The sequence below is a fragment of the Rhipicephalus sanguineus genome, chromosome 10 (assembly GCF_013339695.2).
Source record: "Rhipicephalus sanguineus isolate Rsan-2018 chromosome 10, BIME_Rsan_1.4, whole genome shotgun sequence".
Taxonomy (NCBI): domain Eukaryota; kingdom Metazoa; phylum Arthropoda; class Arachnida; order Ixodida; family Ixodidae; genus Rhipicephalus; species Rhipicephalus sanguineus.
In genome coordinates this window covers 27,305,124-27,320,431 of record NC_051185.1, presented here as the reverse complement: position 1 = coordinate 27,320,431, position 15,308 = coordinate 27,305,124, and the positions used below count along the sequence as shown (strand labels likewise).

General features: G+C 50.5%; 2 protein-coding genes across 2 annotated transcripts in view; both read left to right on the top strand.

Moving 5' to 3' along the window:
* Positions 1-7,416: 7,416 nt before the first annotated feature.
* On the top strand, positions 7,417-8,724 carry LOC119406292 (TNF receptor-associated factor 6). Its single transcript, XM_037673026.1, has one exon. It carries the CDS (start codon positions 7,417-7,419, stop codon positions 8,722-8,724), a length of 1,308 nt encoding a protein of 435 aa, XP_037528954.1.
* A 5,285-nt stretch (positions 8,725-14,009) lies between these two features.
* The window catches only part of LOC119406291 (uncharacterized), a 43,671-nt gene continuing 42,372 nt past the window's right edge, over positions 14,010-15,308 (top strand). Inside the window, exon 1 of the mRNA XM_037673025.2 lies at positions 14,010-15,304. Within this exon, the coding sequence (XP_037528953.1) occupies positions 14,150-15,304 (1,155 nt within the window). The 5' untranslated portion in view covers positions 14,010-14,149. The remainder of the gene's footprint in view (positions 15,305-15,308) is intronic.

Sequence of the window (15,308 nt, the reverse complement as noted above, 5' to 3'; positions counted from 1 at the left end):
ACAAATAATCTGTTCGCTGCAGCCAAATTTGTGAACGGAGCAGGAGCCTCTGTCAGGCCTTGGTGCCTTTTGCTCTTGCCACCTTCCTGTAATGTTACAGAAGAAATAAAGCGTTATTCTTATGCTGCCTGTACGGTCCCCCAGGTCCCTTCAACCTGTTTTCAACAGCTTTTTTGCCTGGGAAACCCCGAACTTTTTGTGTTGGAAATAAAGTTCAGTACAAAGTTCAGTACAATATACGAACACCCCCCCCCCCCCCCCCCCCCCCCTAAGCACTCATCTAGCGCTCCTAGGCCCTTCTTTTCCTCCTGGCGACATTTATAAAGGCGCTACAGCATGGGGAAGAAAAACTCAGGAGAGGCTCTGTTGCGACCGGCCTTTGGGGGCATCAGACTCCGGAGGAAGAGGCTGGAGGAAGGCAAACTTAACAGAGGTTTTATTTACATGGGCGAGCAGTTTGTTTCTACATGACGATTTCGTCCTACAGGACGAGGATTTCGTGTCTACATGACGACGACTGCGCGTCGAATGAGCCCGCGGGGCTCGTTTTAAAGGGTATCTTTCCCCAGATCCCTAGATGGGGGAATTTCTGCAAGTTGGAACAGTCCAATCGCGTCCCACACAACACTAATGAGGGTGCCACCCAGACTCGCCCAGGTCAGTGTCGTCGACGGGGGTGTGGCCATCGCACTCTGCTGCTGTTGCACCAAAGGGTGCAACATGTGGTCCCCGTCATGTGAAGGCCGTAGGGCGATGGGTCCCACGCTCGGACAGCCGGGCGCAACAAAAGGTCCGCAGCTCCGAAGCACCTCGTCGATCAATTAGTGGGGCTGGTTGTCATCCGCGCGGACGCCGCTGTCTCGTCAAGGTAGATTTGGCTACAGGAAACCATTACGGTCGTCTCGCCGTACCCGGATGGGCCGGACCGGCGCCTCACGTCCCATCTCAGGAGGACAATTCAAGCGCTTGAACCATTGTCAAGGCAAGCAGCGCTTCGGCGCCCGGTTCGAAGAACAGGGGACGCCGCTTAGTCGGCGCAGGGGCCGATCGTACCAGCCCTGACGTCACTTTCATTGAAGCCTCGCGAAGCGGGAAGTCGGTCATTTTGACTGGGAAGATTCTTCTCTCTTAGCTTACATGTGAACAGTAAAGTAGAAGGCACGTCTCTGCCTCCGGCTCGAAGCCACGTGGGATGCGCGGCGCGGCGCGCGTGTCGAGGCGATTTCGAAACCAACGGAGCGGAACACATCACGCTGGGCCACCGCGATACCTTTGGAGAACTTATTTCGTCCGAGTATTCTGCTCTTGCGCTGAGAGAAGAGTATACTGGACATTCTAAATTGTACTTTCAGTTCTTGTTTCTATTAGCTGATATGAAATTAAAGATGGTTTATCGGAGTAGCCAAATTACTGTTCCGACCACCAAGCACCTTCAATTTGTATAGCTTTATTAAACGGTTTAGTTTTGTGCCGCTGTTTTGTTTTCATTTGTTCGGGCTATTCAGCAAGGCTGCGAGGTAGAAGTGGCGATACAAAAAAAAAAAATCCATGCAGTCTCACGGTGCTAAAGAATTCTCGGCGATGACCGGCAACACTGATACTTCACGTACGTACGTATACATTTCTACATCTAGACCAATGACTAAACCATCGGCAGTTTACGAGCGCAAACACGCATTTTGGTCGTAGTTTGAGGAATCGTTTTAACCTGCAGAACAAGTTTCGGGCGGCTGCGAACAAGTGAATTAAATGTGGCGAGCAACAGCGCGCCAACGGAATAGGATGAAAAACGAAATGTCTTGCGCCATCCTGCACGTTCGCTACGGCCTTCGACTTCGAGGTGCTTGCTGCCGGGATTTTCAGCCAACCGCAAAGATGATGCAAATGTCTAATTCGAAGAACATGTATGGTTCCGCGGAACTAGAGGACATGGATTTTCCAGATGTATTGGAAACCAGTGACGATGACTCCGTGTAGTGTGCGGTTCTGAAGTGCAAGAAACAACCTTCAGTGTTTTCAGTCATTCAAGCGCCTATTTTTATTATATGAAATGAATAAAGAATAACGAAAAAAGTAACATAAATAAACTTTTTTACCTTCCATATGTGCTTGTAGTATTCTTTTTTCACACTATAAAATAATTTTCAAGGATGAGAACATTCTTTTGAACATCCGCTTGTTTTGGGCTTATTCACAGGAGTGCCACCACATTTTGGGGCTTCTTTTGTGGTGATTATTCGCTTGTTTAGTCGGCGGCATCTGGCAACACTGGATTAGAGGCACACTGTAGAGGAGGGCTCCGAAAACGGCGACCAGCTGCGGTCATTTGACGTGCACTTAATTATAAGTAGAAGGGCCTCAAGCATTTCGCAATTGATCGACATGAGACCGTCGCTGCCGGGATCGAACCCGCATCTTTCGGGTACGCGGCCGATCACCGTAAGCACCGTACCACCACGGCGGCTATCTGTGTGGTAAAAGAAAATTGAAACAATTAACGCACGAAGCCCGCTGTAATGCCATTACTGCATCGATGAGTCAGCGCATTGGTTCTTTATGAATGAGTCTCTCGAGCCTTAGCCTTAACTTAGGCCTTATCATTCAACATTGTAGGCCTAACATTCTGGTTACCAGGCGCTGTCACGAAAGATGAATGATATCCACGATAGGCACATTAACCGGGCTTGTTCGACATATACGGAGAGTTGCAATCACCAGTTCATCAGGTGCAGGTCGACGCCAGGTCACGAGGTCCAAGTGATACTGAACATAAATTGCCGCATATCTCCGGGAATCCAACTTTAGAGGAAAAAGAGCGGTGTCATCTACAGCCGATTTATATATATATATATATATATATATTCTGAAACTCACAAAATAAGGCAGCTGCAGCTGTTGTATGGCAGAGACCGGATGAAGACATGTGCGTATTCATTGGCACACGTACTACGTATGTACAAATTGGACATTCAACTAATGAAGACAACAGACAAACGAAATATCCATGTATGACTCACTCACTCACTCACTCATGCGGCAGCACTTAATTTTTCGGCAAGCGGTTCATACATTAGCAAAAAATCGTAATAGTTTTTCATCCGCTTCAGGCTGAAAGGCTTCATATCAAATTTGAATTATTCTGCACGGTTTGCATGCTATTCTCATGGAAATATACGAACATTCATGTGGTGTGCTTAAATTGATTGCAAGAATTATACAGAAAACATACGGAATTATTCAAACGCCATATTATAAAGTACAGCAGGGTTAATATCTAGCTGTTTATGCTGCAGGTAAACTTTCGACATTGAAAAATGTTTAATACCAGGGTCATTAACATACACACTGCAATTTTTGCTGCATCCTGTACGACTTTTTTTCTATTTCGTTTTCTTCTTTCTGTTTTTTTTTTAAATCAGAAGTGCACCACGAATGCTAACGAATGCCTCGAGCTGTCCATGGGCGCTTTCAGAAGTGTATGAATGAATGAATGTATGAGTGAGTTAATGAACTAATTAATTAGTTAATGTTACATCCAAACACTAGCTGGTTATATCAATGACGAGTCAGTTTAGATGCTCAGACATGTTGGGCTTTGGCTTCGGGCCGTATGTTACAGCAACATCAAAGTTCTACGGTAGAAACTGGCATGTCAAAAGGCTGTCGACTCGCAACGAGCTAATGAGGAGCCAAGGGAATCGATTGAAGCAAGCGATTCTAAAAAGCAGTCTCTGTTAATGAGGTCGAAAGGTTGGATCGCCAAGCGTGTCGGATTACAAAGACCAACGCAAAATCCCCGTTTTGAATTTCTTTTCTTGCAATTCCTCATTTGCTTGTCCCGATTTTTATAGCGGGCAGTATTTTCGTGCCCGTTTTGCGCCTACTTTCTGTAAATTGGTGGAATGTTTGATGACCATAATTTTTGAACGGATTCAACCAGCCTATTTTGAATACGGTGGTTGAATTCGTGAAACCAAGAAAATCGAATGAGAGGAATAGAGAGATGGCTTTAGACTTCGTGTCGCCTTAGGCAAATGCTTAAGGGACCGTGTGAGCTTTTTTTTTTTTTTGAAGATGATGCGTGCGTGTCCCCAAAAATACAGCCCACAAGTTATCTCGTCTTCAAAATTCTGTGCCAGTACGCCTTTAAACTTTAAGTCTTTTTATGTTTTCATTCCTACCCTCTGCAGCTATACATTCAAAAACGGAAGACCGTAGTATAATATGCTAGAGCCAAGCCCGAGCCCGCGCCCGGCCCGCTGACTGCGTCGAAGGCACGCCCGGGGCCGACGCTAAAGGGCTGCGAGCCCGTCCTGCGGAGACAAGATATCGTTTTCAGATAATGGGGAATTTTATTTAACATCAAAGTGAAACATAAACAAACGACACATGGCAGTCACAGATGCCGTGTCAAAATAACAAGCTGTCCAATGATTCGGGCTTCAGTGAAGTGCGGCGTTCCTGCATCACATATTCCGCCGCTCTGAAGTTCGGTTCGGTATACTCGCACTAGTAGCCGGAACTGCCAACATCTTTTTCGCAGGCATAGCAAGCTTGAGATATTTAGACTGCTTGTTATTCCAGAAGTTTAGTACCTCAGATGCAGGACAGGGGGGATCATTCCATGGATAGACAATCAGAAAGCTCATCTTGCGTGCTCATCGCTACGTGCTGGAAAAGAATTCCGGCACGGCGTCTATATTCTGTAAGTGATACGGGCTTCGCACCTGGCTCGGCCCGCCAGATAAAAAAAAAACAAAACAAAAAACAAAGTAGCCCGAGCCCTGCCCGTGATGACAAGACGTCGGCCTGCCCGGAGTCCGCGCACACCTCTACAATATACAACTATAGTATACAGCCAATTACCTTTTAAAAACACTAGCTGTTGACAAACACATCCGAAATCAACGGTTTATTGGGATTTAGCAATGAAACAGCATCTGTGTCCTACGAAACTACACAGAATAGTGCATACATAAGCAGAAGCGCAATGTTTTGAACGTACGCATGCGTACGGTGCTCGATGAAGTCACATGGGTGACCTGTATCACACAAACTTCTCTTACATTTCGGCTGGTGGCAATAGCAATCTGAAGATATATAAGGCATACATGTCCATTTCCACAAATTTAGAGACGAAAAACAAAAGATGCAGGGCAGCACATACATTCACGAGGGAGGCTCCCCAATACATTCGAACTCAACGTTCACATAGACAGCACCTTTGTCGACACATCTTAGTTGCTCGATGTCCTGCCAGTTCATCGTGGTCGTCCACGCACTCCAATCCGCCTCTTTTTTTTTTTTTTTTATTGATATGATATATAAGGAGATGTTGGCGCACAATTATGGCGCCGGCTACTCTTAGCCCCACACACATATGATGGGTGTCATATGAGACTGCGCATAATAAGTACGACATGTGTTATACAAATGAAAGTTCGGTATTTCTTAGTACTTGTCAGCAATGCCGCTGTCTTGTAAGAAACGTGTTAACGCTTTTAAAGCGTGCGTCTGTAAAACTCTAGTTGGCCACGGGCCCAGAAGTTTCCTCAAGCTAAACGGTCTGTGGTCTAATGCCAACAGTTCCGATTTAAGACGGCGTCGCGGCGTGTCATGATGTGGACAGTCTATGAGAAGGTGACACACGTCTTCATCTATAAATCCACATTCGCATTCGGGAGTTTCAGCTCTACCAATTCTGTGCAAAAAATGTTTTGTGTATGTGGTGCCTAGCCTCAATCGGTGAATAAGAGTTTCCATACTTCTATCTAATGCTAGCGTAATTTTGAATTCAATGAATGGATCGATGTGATATAAATCACAGCTCTTTGTACTTTGGTCAAACCAAGCCTCTTTCATTTTCCTGTGCTGTCCTCTGCTGTTTTGGTAGGGGTTTGGTAGGTGCCGGGACTAGAGCACTGCACGGGCCCGGCCCGGGCCCGCTTTATGATGCCCGAGCCCAGCCCGGGCCCGGGCGTACATGACCGAACCCACCCCTGCCCGGCCCGGTCCCGGTGGTTCGTTACTAAACTTATTCAGGGCGCGCGTGTTCATGACAAGGCCCGGCCCTGGCCCGCTAGAGGATATTAGTTGTTGATCATGGGTATTAATGACGCCTTGCGCTTTGTAGCGGGCGATCGGACGGAAAATTCGGTGTGTAAATGTATGGCAATGTTGCTTTGCCCGCAGCGGTAGCTCAGCGGTTAAGCTGTTTCCCTGTTAAGTGCTAGGACGCGGATGCAATTCCCGCGGCCACGGCGGCCGCATTTTGATGGGGGCTAAATGCAAGAACACCCGTGTACTTCACATGGCGTTGCTGCTGTGATGGCTTGCAAATACGCCTCTTAATCTTCTGTATACCTTCACGATGAGAGTATAAAAAAGCTTCCTCACCTAAGCCACAGAGAAATCAAACCAGAACCTACGGAATAACTATACAGGGGCGCAACCCAGAAATTTGTTTCGGGGAGAGGCTGTGCCACTCCTTGTACGTTCGTGCGTGTGCAAAATGGATATTTTTTTTTTTTTGGGGGGGGGGGGGAGGGGGGAGGGGGGGTGCGAACACCCCTTGCTACGCCAATGCGTGAACAGCTGTAGCGAAAAATAAAAAAATAAAACACCACAGCCGGGCGCAGCATCCACTGGCTTTCAAGCTCTACGTGCCTAAACCAAAACAAGAAAGTTTTAGGTCTTGTTGCGACTGGGGTCGCGTTTCCTGTGCACAGCTGAGGATACGGGCCGTGGTATTCCTTCGTTGTCACCGCTGTTGCGACTCTGGTAGCGTAGCCGTGGGGATCACGAGTGGGTGTCGTGCCCTGAGCATCCATCACGACGAGTTGAAGGGAGAAAACTCTCTCAAGAACTGGCCTGCTGGTTGTAGAAGCAGCCCGTCCGGTTCTGGACAAAAAGGGCCACACAGGTGACCTCTGCAAGGCGTCGGAGGATCCACACCGCGGCTGCGCGGAGCGCCATTGTTTTTCCCCTCCATCCCGTTCAGGAATGTTTCCCCAGAATTCTCAGTCGCTGACAGGCTAGAGAGAACGACGACTGGCGTCAGCTGACGGGGCCTGTGGGGCGAAGGCTCCACGATTCCCCGCATTCCTCGCTGTTCGAAGGTCGTTGGCATTGTGGCATTTGTGCTGCGCCACAACAGTCTACAGTATTGTACTCGTCGGGTAAGAGCGCTGCAGTAGATTCTGCTGCAGTCCCCCTCTCTCGCTTCCCTTTCTCTCCACGGCTGCAGGCCTGCAGCGAGCGAGCCAGCGAGCGACACAGGTAGTTTACTCGCTGCCTTTGTGCCGTTTGCGTGGGTTCGTGCCTTCGAAGACATACGGACACATTTTACTCGCTCAGCGATCTACAGGCCAGAGTGAAAGTTTCGCTTGATTTCGCGTTCAGTTCAGTGTCGTAGCCATGACGGACCAACAAGGCGAGCTCACAAGCAGCTGGAAGTACACGCTGACCGGATTCGGCGAGTTCCTCGAGATGCGTCGGGTCGCCTTCGCCGAGCCGATGCCGCCCACTCATCTCTGCGACGTCTGCGGCATGCTGCCTAGCCGCACGTTGCTGCTGCCGTGCGATCACGTTTTGTGCGATAGCTGCAGGGATCAGCTACCGCAAGGAAACGACTGCTGCTGCCCGTTCGACGGGAGCAAGTTCGTCGACTCCGACGTTCACCCGATGACCATCGAGTGGTGCGAGCTCGAGCAACGCCGCATCGTGTGCTCTGCAGGATCCCAAGTGTGCGGCTTCTCCGGCAAACTGTGCGAGCTCGCAGATCACCTGACTCGCTGCGGTGGCGGAAAGATTAAGTGCTGCAAGTGCGATCGACCCGTGTTTCGCGGCCATGCCGTGAATCACTATCGCAGCTGCACCGGCCGCCTGCGCACAGCTAATGCTGAAGCTGCCTCCACGATGGCTAACATGGAGAAAAACACGCGGGAGCTGATGGTGAGCCAAGCCGAATTTGGCTGCTTGAAGAGAGCTTTCGCATTAAAGATGGCCAGTCTCAAACTTCAGTTGCTCGAAGCGCAGAAAAAGTCCAGCAGCGATGTGGCCAGTTTCGAACGTCAGTTGCTCGAAGTGCAGGAAAAATCCAGCAGCGATGTTGCCAGTCTCGAGCGTCAGTTGCTCGAAGTGCAGGAAAAGTCCAGCAGCGATGTGGCCAGACTCGAGCGTCAGTTGCTCGAAGTGCAGGAAAAGTCCAGCAGCGATGACCAGTCGGCGGTCACAATTGCAAAGAAGGTGACGGTAATTCAGGGAGCACACCGAGCGGCACCCAGAGGCGGCGTTCTCATCACCACGTGCAAGTTCGCCGGCATTTACTCAGATATCGGCTCGCTGAAAGAGAAGGGGAAAGAACTCAGGATATCAACCGATACATACACGCTCGGAGGTTACACCTTCAAGCTGGAGTGTAGGTTCACCAAGGATGGGAACATCGTGAACGTTGCTTTTGCTCTCTTTTTGCGCGACGGCGAATGGGACAGCTACGTGGATTGGCCCTTCAGCAAGAAGGTGACCTTAGTCATCATGCGCCCCAGGAATCCAGCAAAAGACATCCGCTTGCACACGAACATGAAGGAACACGATATAGTGAAGCAACCGGATCCCGACTCTTGGAACTGCAGCCGCTTCACGGATAAGATCAACTGGAAGGACATTGAACTGCAAGGGTACGTCGACAGAGGTGCCCTCTATGTAAACGTTGAGTTCGAGTAAATTGAGGAGCCCGCCCTCGTGAACGCATTTCTTGCCCTGGGTCCGTTTTCTGAGACGATCTGCGAAATTGCCGCCTTTGATGCGCGTTGATTGGCTCTTGAGTAACACCGGAAGACTGATGGCGATTTCATGTATTTCCGGCGACGTCGATCTTGCGTCACGACGCTGGGGGCTATTTTGTAAGCGTTCTCTCACAAAACGGAGGCGGTCCGTTCTATCGGGTCGCACGCGATTGGTGGATGCTCGTTTGACGGTCAAGACGTGAGAATAGGCAAGAACGGTCATAGAACGGTCTCCGGCTCCATTCTATAGCCACCATAATTCTAGAAACTGTCTACGGTGCCGGCAGCCGGCAGAGCAGGCTGCACGGGATAATGCCGGCACTTCGTCTCGATTGGCTGGCTGCAGTCATGTGACCACACTGCCGGTATTTCTGCTTTGGCAGTGTTAGGAGCCGTTGCAGTTACTTCTGGACGTAAGAATAACGAGTCTTAAAGTTACGTCCAGCGTGACAGTACAAATGCAGCCCGTTAAACCTACCTAACCGATTGCACGACCTCCTTAGAGGAGGTCGTGACCGATTGGCCCTAGTGGCGCAGCGGTTAACGTGTCGTGCTCGGAACTGCTAGGACGTTGGTTCGAACCACGCTGCAGTCTCGTCTTTTTTTTCTTTTTTTTTTTACGGCAGGGTATTGTTTGGTGTTGCATTAGTCTGTTACCAGACTGAGAAGCGCGAACCGGCTCGTGGGTTACGTGCGCCCCAGTGACACGGGCACACCACGGACGCTGGCACGGACGGGCGCCTGCCCCGAAGGGGCAGGCGCGCGGGCTAAACAGCGCGTGGCCGCGACAGCGGCCAGTAGCGCGTGACCGTGACCCTGCCAACCGGCCATTGAGCGATAGCGAAATGGCCGCACTCGCGAAGCGAGGGCGAAGCCACGATTAGTTTTCCGCGCCCGAAGGGCGCAGAGGGCCTTCACTGAGCAACAGGAAAATGTACTAAACGTCTCTCGAAGCCAGGCAAAGCGCCTCAGTGACACGGGCATCATGCACAATGCCATGATCTACTGTGCCGGCACTGCCCCACTAAAGCAGAAATACCGGCAGTTTGGTCACATGACTGCAGCCAGCCAATCGAGACGAAGTGCCGGCATTATCCCGTGCAGCCTGCTCTGCCGGCTGCCGGCACCGTAGACCGTTCTACGGACGACATGGATTGAATCGAAACGTAAGCGCTGGGGCCGGGAAATTGAATTTTGATCCAATCCAAGTCGTCCGCGGAGACCGTTTTGCATCCGTTCTATTGATAGAACGGAGCCGGAGACCGTTCTATGACCGTTCTTGCCTATTCTCACGTCTTGACCGTCAAACGAGCCTCCACCAGTCGCGTGCGGCCCGATAGAATGGACCGCCTCCGTTCTGTGACAGAACGCTAACAAAATAGCCTCCCTTGACCTGCCTGGAATAATCGAACAGACCTTTTCACCATCGGTTGGTGCATGGTAAAGACTATATCATTTCAATGACATAAGCGGCAGGTTCTACAGTATCGGTCCTTGTTTGATATACGCATCGTGTTCAAGAGAAGCTTGTTATGGGTTACAGATTTCGGTGGCGTTGAGTGAAGAAGGCGCCGCCAGCGAGCGTACAAAAATGCGGCCCTCGAAGGTGCGCCGGTCACGTGCGTACAGTTGTACGCGTCGTTTTCCAATAATTGATGCTCTCTCGATCATGGGCTTGTCGGCGATGAGCCGCTTCTGATATGGCAATCTGATCTCTCGAGGTCACGTGTCATTTCACGTTGCCACACTTCATTGTTGCCTGAATATGAAGGCATGACCGCACGTTCCGATGCCGGAACGTGAGTCGTTAGGCACGACGCCAACTGCGGAGGCGCGCCCACACGCCACGTTTCGCTTCCGCCGGTGAAAGAAAGTATCAGGCACGCACACGCGAAGTTCCGCTTGCCCCCATTTTCCCTGTTAGGCAAGGGCTCCTGAACTTTTTTTAAGCTCAAGCTTTATTGCGAACTTTACTGTCGCGGTTCTTTACTTGAGTTTCAGACTTCTGTGGTCATTGCAAAACCCAATAATGAAATGATACGTCTCGTTAATGAAGCCCGCACGCTCTAAGAGAGAAACGCGTTAGCATGGCGTCAACCACTGCCTGCTGAGGAAATGGCGTATCTTACCTAAGTGACACTACACGTGTTCGTTGATTGCTTTCTCTCTGCAGATCTGCGCTTGCTCTCTTGCGCAATGTTGTTCGTTACTCGGCATATAAGCTCACGTTGTTCTGGCAATAAAATGGTGACAGTTTGCGCTCCGTGTGTGTCACTCAGTTCCTTCCTTGTAGGTGTTCTTACGCGTGACGTCGAACGGGACGTTATAATCCTGGTTGACCTCCCTCCCTTTCCCTCTTTTATCTCCCTCTCTGTTAACGCGCAACATTGCAGGTACTAAACGGTCACAGAACAAGCCCAAGTGGAAATCCCATTGAAGTTAACTGCGGTCGGTCCTGCATAGCCATGACAGCTAAAGGTTGAAGGAATGCTGAGTCACCCCCTCTCACCTTCCATTGTCCCTGTATGCGGTATTACGTCTACTTACGCTACAGCATTCCGGAAGGTGTACTGACTGCTCACAGCACACAGCCGTGATAAAGAAAAAAACTCACTGGGTCCCTAATGCATTCGCCTAAGGCGAAAGTCGTTTTCTTCTCAGTCGATTTGTTGATCCTCCCACGCGCCCCTACAAACGCTTTCTGCACCTAAAGTGGTTTTTCAGTGCCTCCAGGATCGGAGGCATTGCAAGCTTACTTCAACTTACCTGGTGTTGCACTGCCTCCGTGATCGGCCCCCCTTTGCGCAAGCGACGACGTCCTGTGATGATGTCATCATGTGACGCTGCGTTATGTGCCGTAAAGGCCTGAACACACGTACGCGTTGCAGCGTGTGACTTTTTGACGCGGCGCCACGCCCTCTCCCTATGGGGAGAGAGGGCGCGCGGCTACTCGAAGCTGCGCGCCCTCTCTCTCCATAGGGAGAGGGCGCGACGCCGCGTCAAAAGGTCACGCGCTGATGCGCTGCAACGAGTACGTGTGTTCAGGCCTTAATAATGACGGCACACAATCTAGGCGATCTGTTGTGTCATAACTTGTTCATTGCCTCCATGATCGGCCCGCCTTTGGCCAAGCGACGATGTCATGCAATGACGTTATCATATGACGTCACGACGTCATCACGTGATTATTTTCCGTATCACTCGTGTCGACGCCGCCAACGGTCAATTTTCGCGTTTGATGAGACATCTAAAGGCCCGAACACACGTACGCGTTGCAGCGCGTCAACGCGTGACTTTTTGACGCGGCGTCGCGCCCTGTCCCTTTGGGGAGAGAGGGCGCGAAGCTGCGCGCCCATCCCTCTCGCCTTGTGCACAGCAGACGCTCGCTGTAGCGGCCGAAACGCCGAAGTTAGCGGTGCCCTCGGATGCGTCACTTCCGCCGCCTTCCCAATACTGACGTCACAGACGCAATGTTGCCAATAATTGTGGGAAGCCAGGAGGGCGTTTGCAGACAATCTTTAAAATTCATTTGCAAACAATCTGCGCATGTCTCAAGCCTGTAACTTGGCATAAATGACGGAAACGTGCAAAGGAACGTACCCAGCGAATTTCACTGAGATCCATCGACCTCGAAAAATCGCCGGAGTTGGCCTTTAAAGCTTTCGCTTAAAGAAGTAACGTGTCATATTCACAAAAAAGCCAGTAAAACATTGACAATTAGAATTGATATTAGCTTCATAGTTTAGAACAACATCGCTAACTATATAAACGGCGCCGATCACATTACATTGTGTTCAGACGGGCTAGTTGTGAAAACCGTAGGCTAGCGAACTCGCGTGTCGACCCACCCAGGTTCATTTCGGGAGGACCATTGAGCGAGAACGTTGTCAACATCTTTTATTTGTGTTTATCCTGTGCGGATTTACCCTAAGCTGACGTCACCCATGTGTGTGTGTGACGTCACTCAGGAAGGTCAATAGTCCTCTTCATGCGGGCTTCGTGCTACTAGACAATAAAGAAGGTTATATTTTAGCTGACCAATAATCCCTCGCATACTACCTGAATGCATCAAGTCTGCCAGAACAAGACCCTCGCTATGAATGAAGGAAAGATGACTTTTAAGGGCGCGTTTTTCTTTGTTAGACACAATATTATTGAGAACTAGCAGACAATAAATATTGTCTGCTAGGTCTCGTTAATATTGTGTCTAACAAAGAAAAGCGAGCCCTTAAAAGTCATCTTCTTTCCTTTAGCCAATAAAGTGCCACTTGCATTTATTGAATAATCAAGGTTACATAAGAGAACGCAAGGAGCGGTCAACCGGCACCGGTATCAATCGGAAGTACTTTACACTTTGTCCGGCCCCACTGAATTGCATCCTAGTAAAAGCAAGACCTCAATGTCAAATTCGCGGAGGCCATTCCAGACTTACTTCAACGCCACAGCAAAATGCTTGGACGAAATCAAATAGCCAACGTAGTTACGATGTTGCTCATCGAAATATCTGTGCCGGATACCTTGGTTTTGGTTTCGGATTGCGGAAACGTGTATGCGGTTGGTGCAGCACGGCGGTTGCCGCCATGGTAGCCGCGATATCGGCGGGTTAGGCAATCTAAGGAGATAGACGTAAACCAGAGAGTCTGCCACGATCAACGTATATAGAACCAGGTGACTAATTCATTGATTGATTGAACCTGGTTCTATAAACGTTGGCCACGATAACATGACGCAGTACAGCAGTTTTCCGGCGTCACGGCTTGGCAAAGAGCGACGTCACAGCTTCTTACATCTTTCTTTCCTATTAATCCCTCATAAACATTATCAATTATAATAAAAGAAAGTGCATAGGCGGCGTAGGATTCCGAATTTGGGCTTCGCACCGCAAGGTGCCATTCGCGTCACATCTCGGGAGTCTACGCTCCAATCCAACACTGTCAAATTCCGCAACGCATCCGTTTTGTTCTTGCTACTTGTATGCTTTGATTGGCTTACAGACGAAACACTCCGTTTCTGATTGGCTCAAGACAAAAACGTGGCGGCGATCAACAGCACGGCAGAACCTGAAGGTGTCTGTGTTTGTACCATGGTTTGTACTATTTCTTGCTCCATGTTTAGCGTGAACTGAACTGCTGACAAGCAGTTCATTCTGTGTGCCATACTCTGCTAATGTGAAGTGTGACCTCTACGCGCGCCCGCAGTTACCCGCAGCCCGCACGCCCGCACGCCCTCGCGCTGCTTTCGCGCCAATTTCCGTCGCACAGTCGGCCTTTGCGTTGCGTCAGCCTGGCAACGCAAGCTTTTCGCTCACTAAACGTTTGACTCTTCGTTGTCAACAGTGGTCGGTTCGGCGTCTCGTCTCAACCATGACGGACGGATGGAAGTACACGCTGACCGGGTTCGGCGAGTTCTTCGAGATGCGTCGAGTCGCGTTCGCCGAGCCGATGCCGGCCACTCTACTCTGCGGCGTCTGCGGCGTTCTGTCTTCCCGAACATCGCAGCTACCGTGCGGCCACGTTTTATGCGAGAGTTGTGAGGCTCAGCTACCGAGCGAAAAGGACCGCTGCTGCCCGTTCGACGGGAAGAAGTTTGCCGCCTACGACGTTCGCCGGTTGAGCATCAAGCGGCGCGAGCTCGAACAACGCCGCATCGTGTGCGTGGCCGGCTCCGAAGTGTGCGGCTTCTCCGGCAAACTGTCCGAGCTCGCAGGTCACTTGACTCAGTGTGGTGGCGGCGAGGTAAAATGCTGCAAGTGCCAGCGACCCGTCTCTCGCAACCTGGCGTTGGATCACTATCGGAGCTGTGCCCGCGGCACGCTGTGTGCGTCGATTGACGAAGCTGACGAAGCTGCCTCCAAGGAAGGCGTTCCCAAGATGGCGGACGTAGAGACAAGCAAGCGGAAGCTGGTACCCAGCAAGGGCGTTGACTTGGAAGCCGTGGTGACAGGCTGCTGCAGCAACGCCTTGGTAGGCAGGGTGGCCAGACTCGAACGTCAGTTGCTCGAAGTGAAGAAAAATTCGAGAAGCAGGAAGCAGCCTTCGGTCGCTGCTGCGAAAAAGGAGACCGTAATCCAGGGACCACACCGCGCTGCATCCAAACCCGGCGTTTTGATCACCACGTGCAAATTCGCCGACATCTACGCAGGTCTCGACTTGCTGAACGAGAAGAAAACGAACGTCACCATATCAACCGATGCGTATTTGTTAGGAGGTTACACATTCGGCCTCGAGTGCGAGTTCTCGAAGGACGAGGACGAGATCAACGTGGTCTTTGCTCTTTTTTTGCGCGACGGCGAATGGGACAGCTACGTGCAGTGGCCCTTCAAAAAGAAGGTCACCTTGATCGTCATGCACCCCAAGGATGCAGATGAGGACGTCCGTTTGCCGTTAAAAATCGACGGCAAAAGTGTGGTGAAGAAACCCCGTGGCGGTGCTTGGAACTGGGGTAACAGCACGATCACGATGGACTGGAATTACATTGAACTGCATGGGTATGTCGACAGAGACGCCCTCTATGTCAACGTCG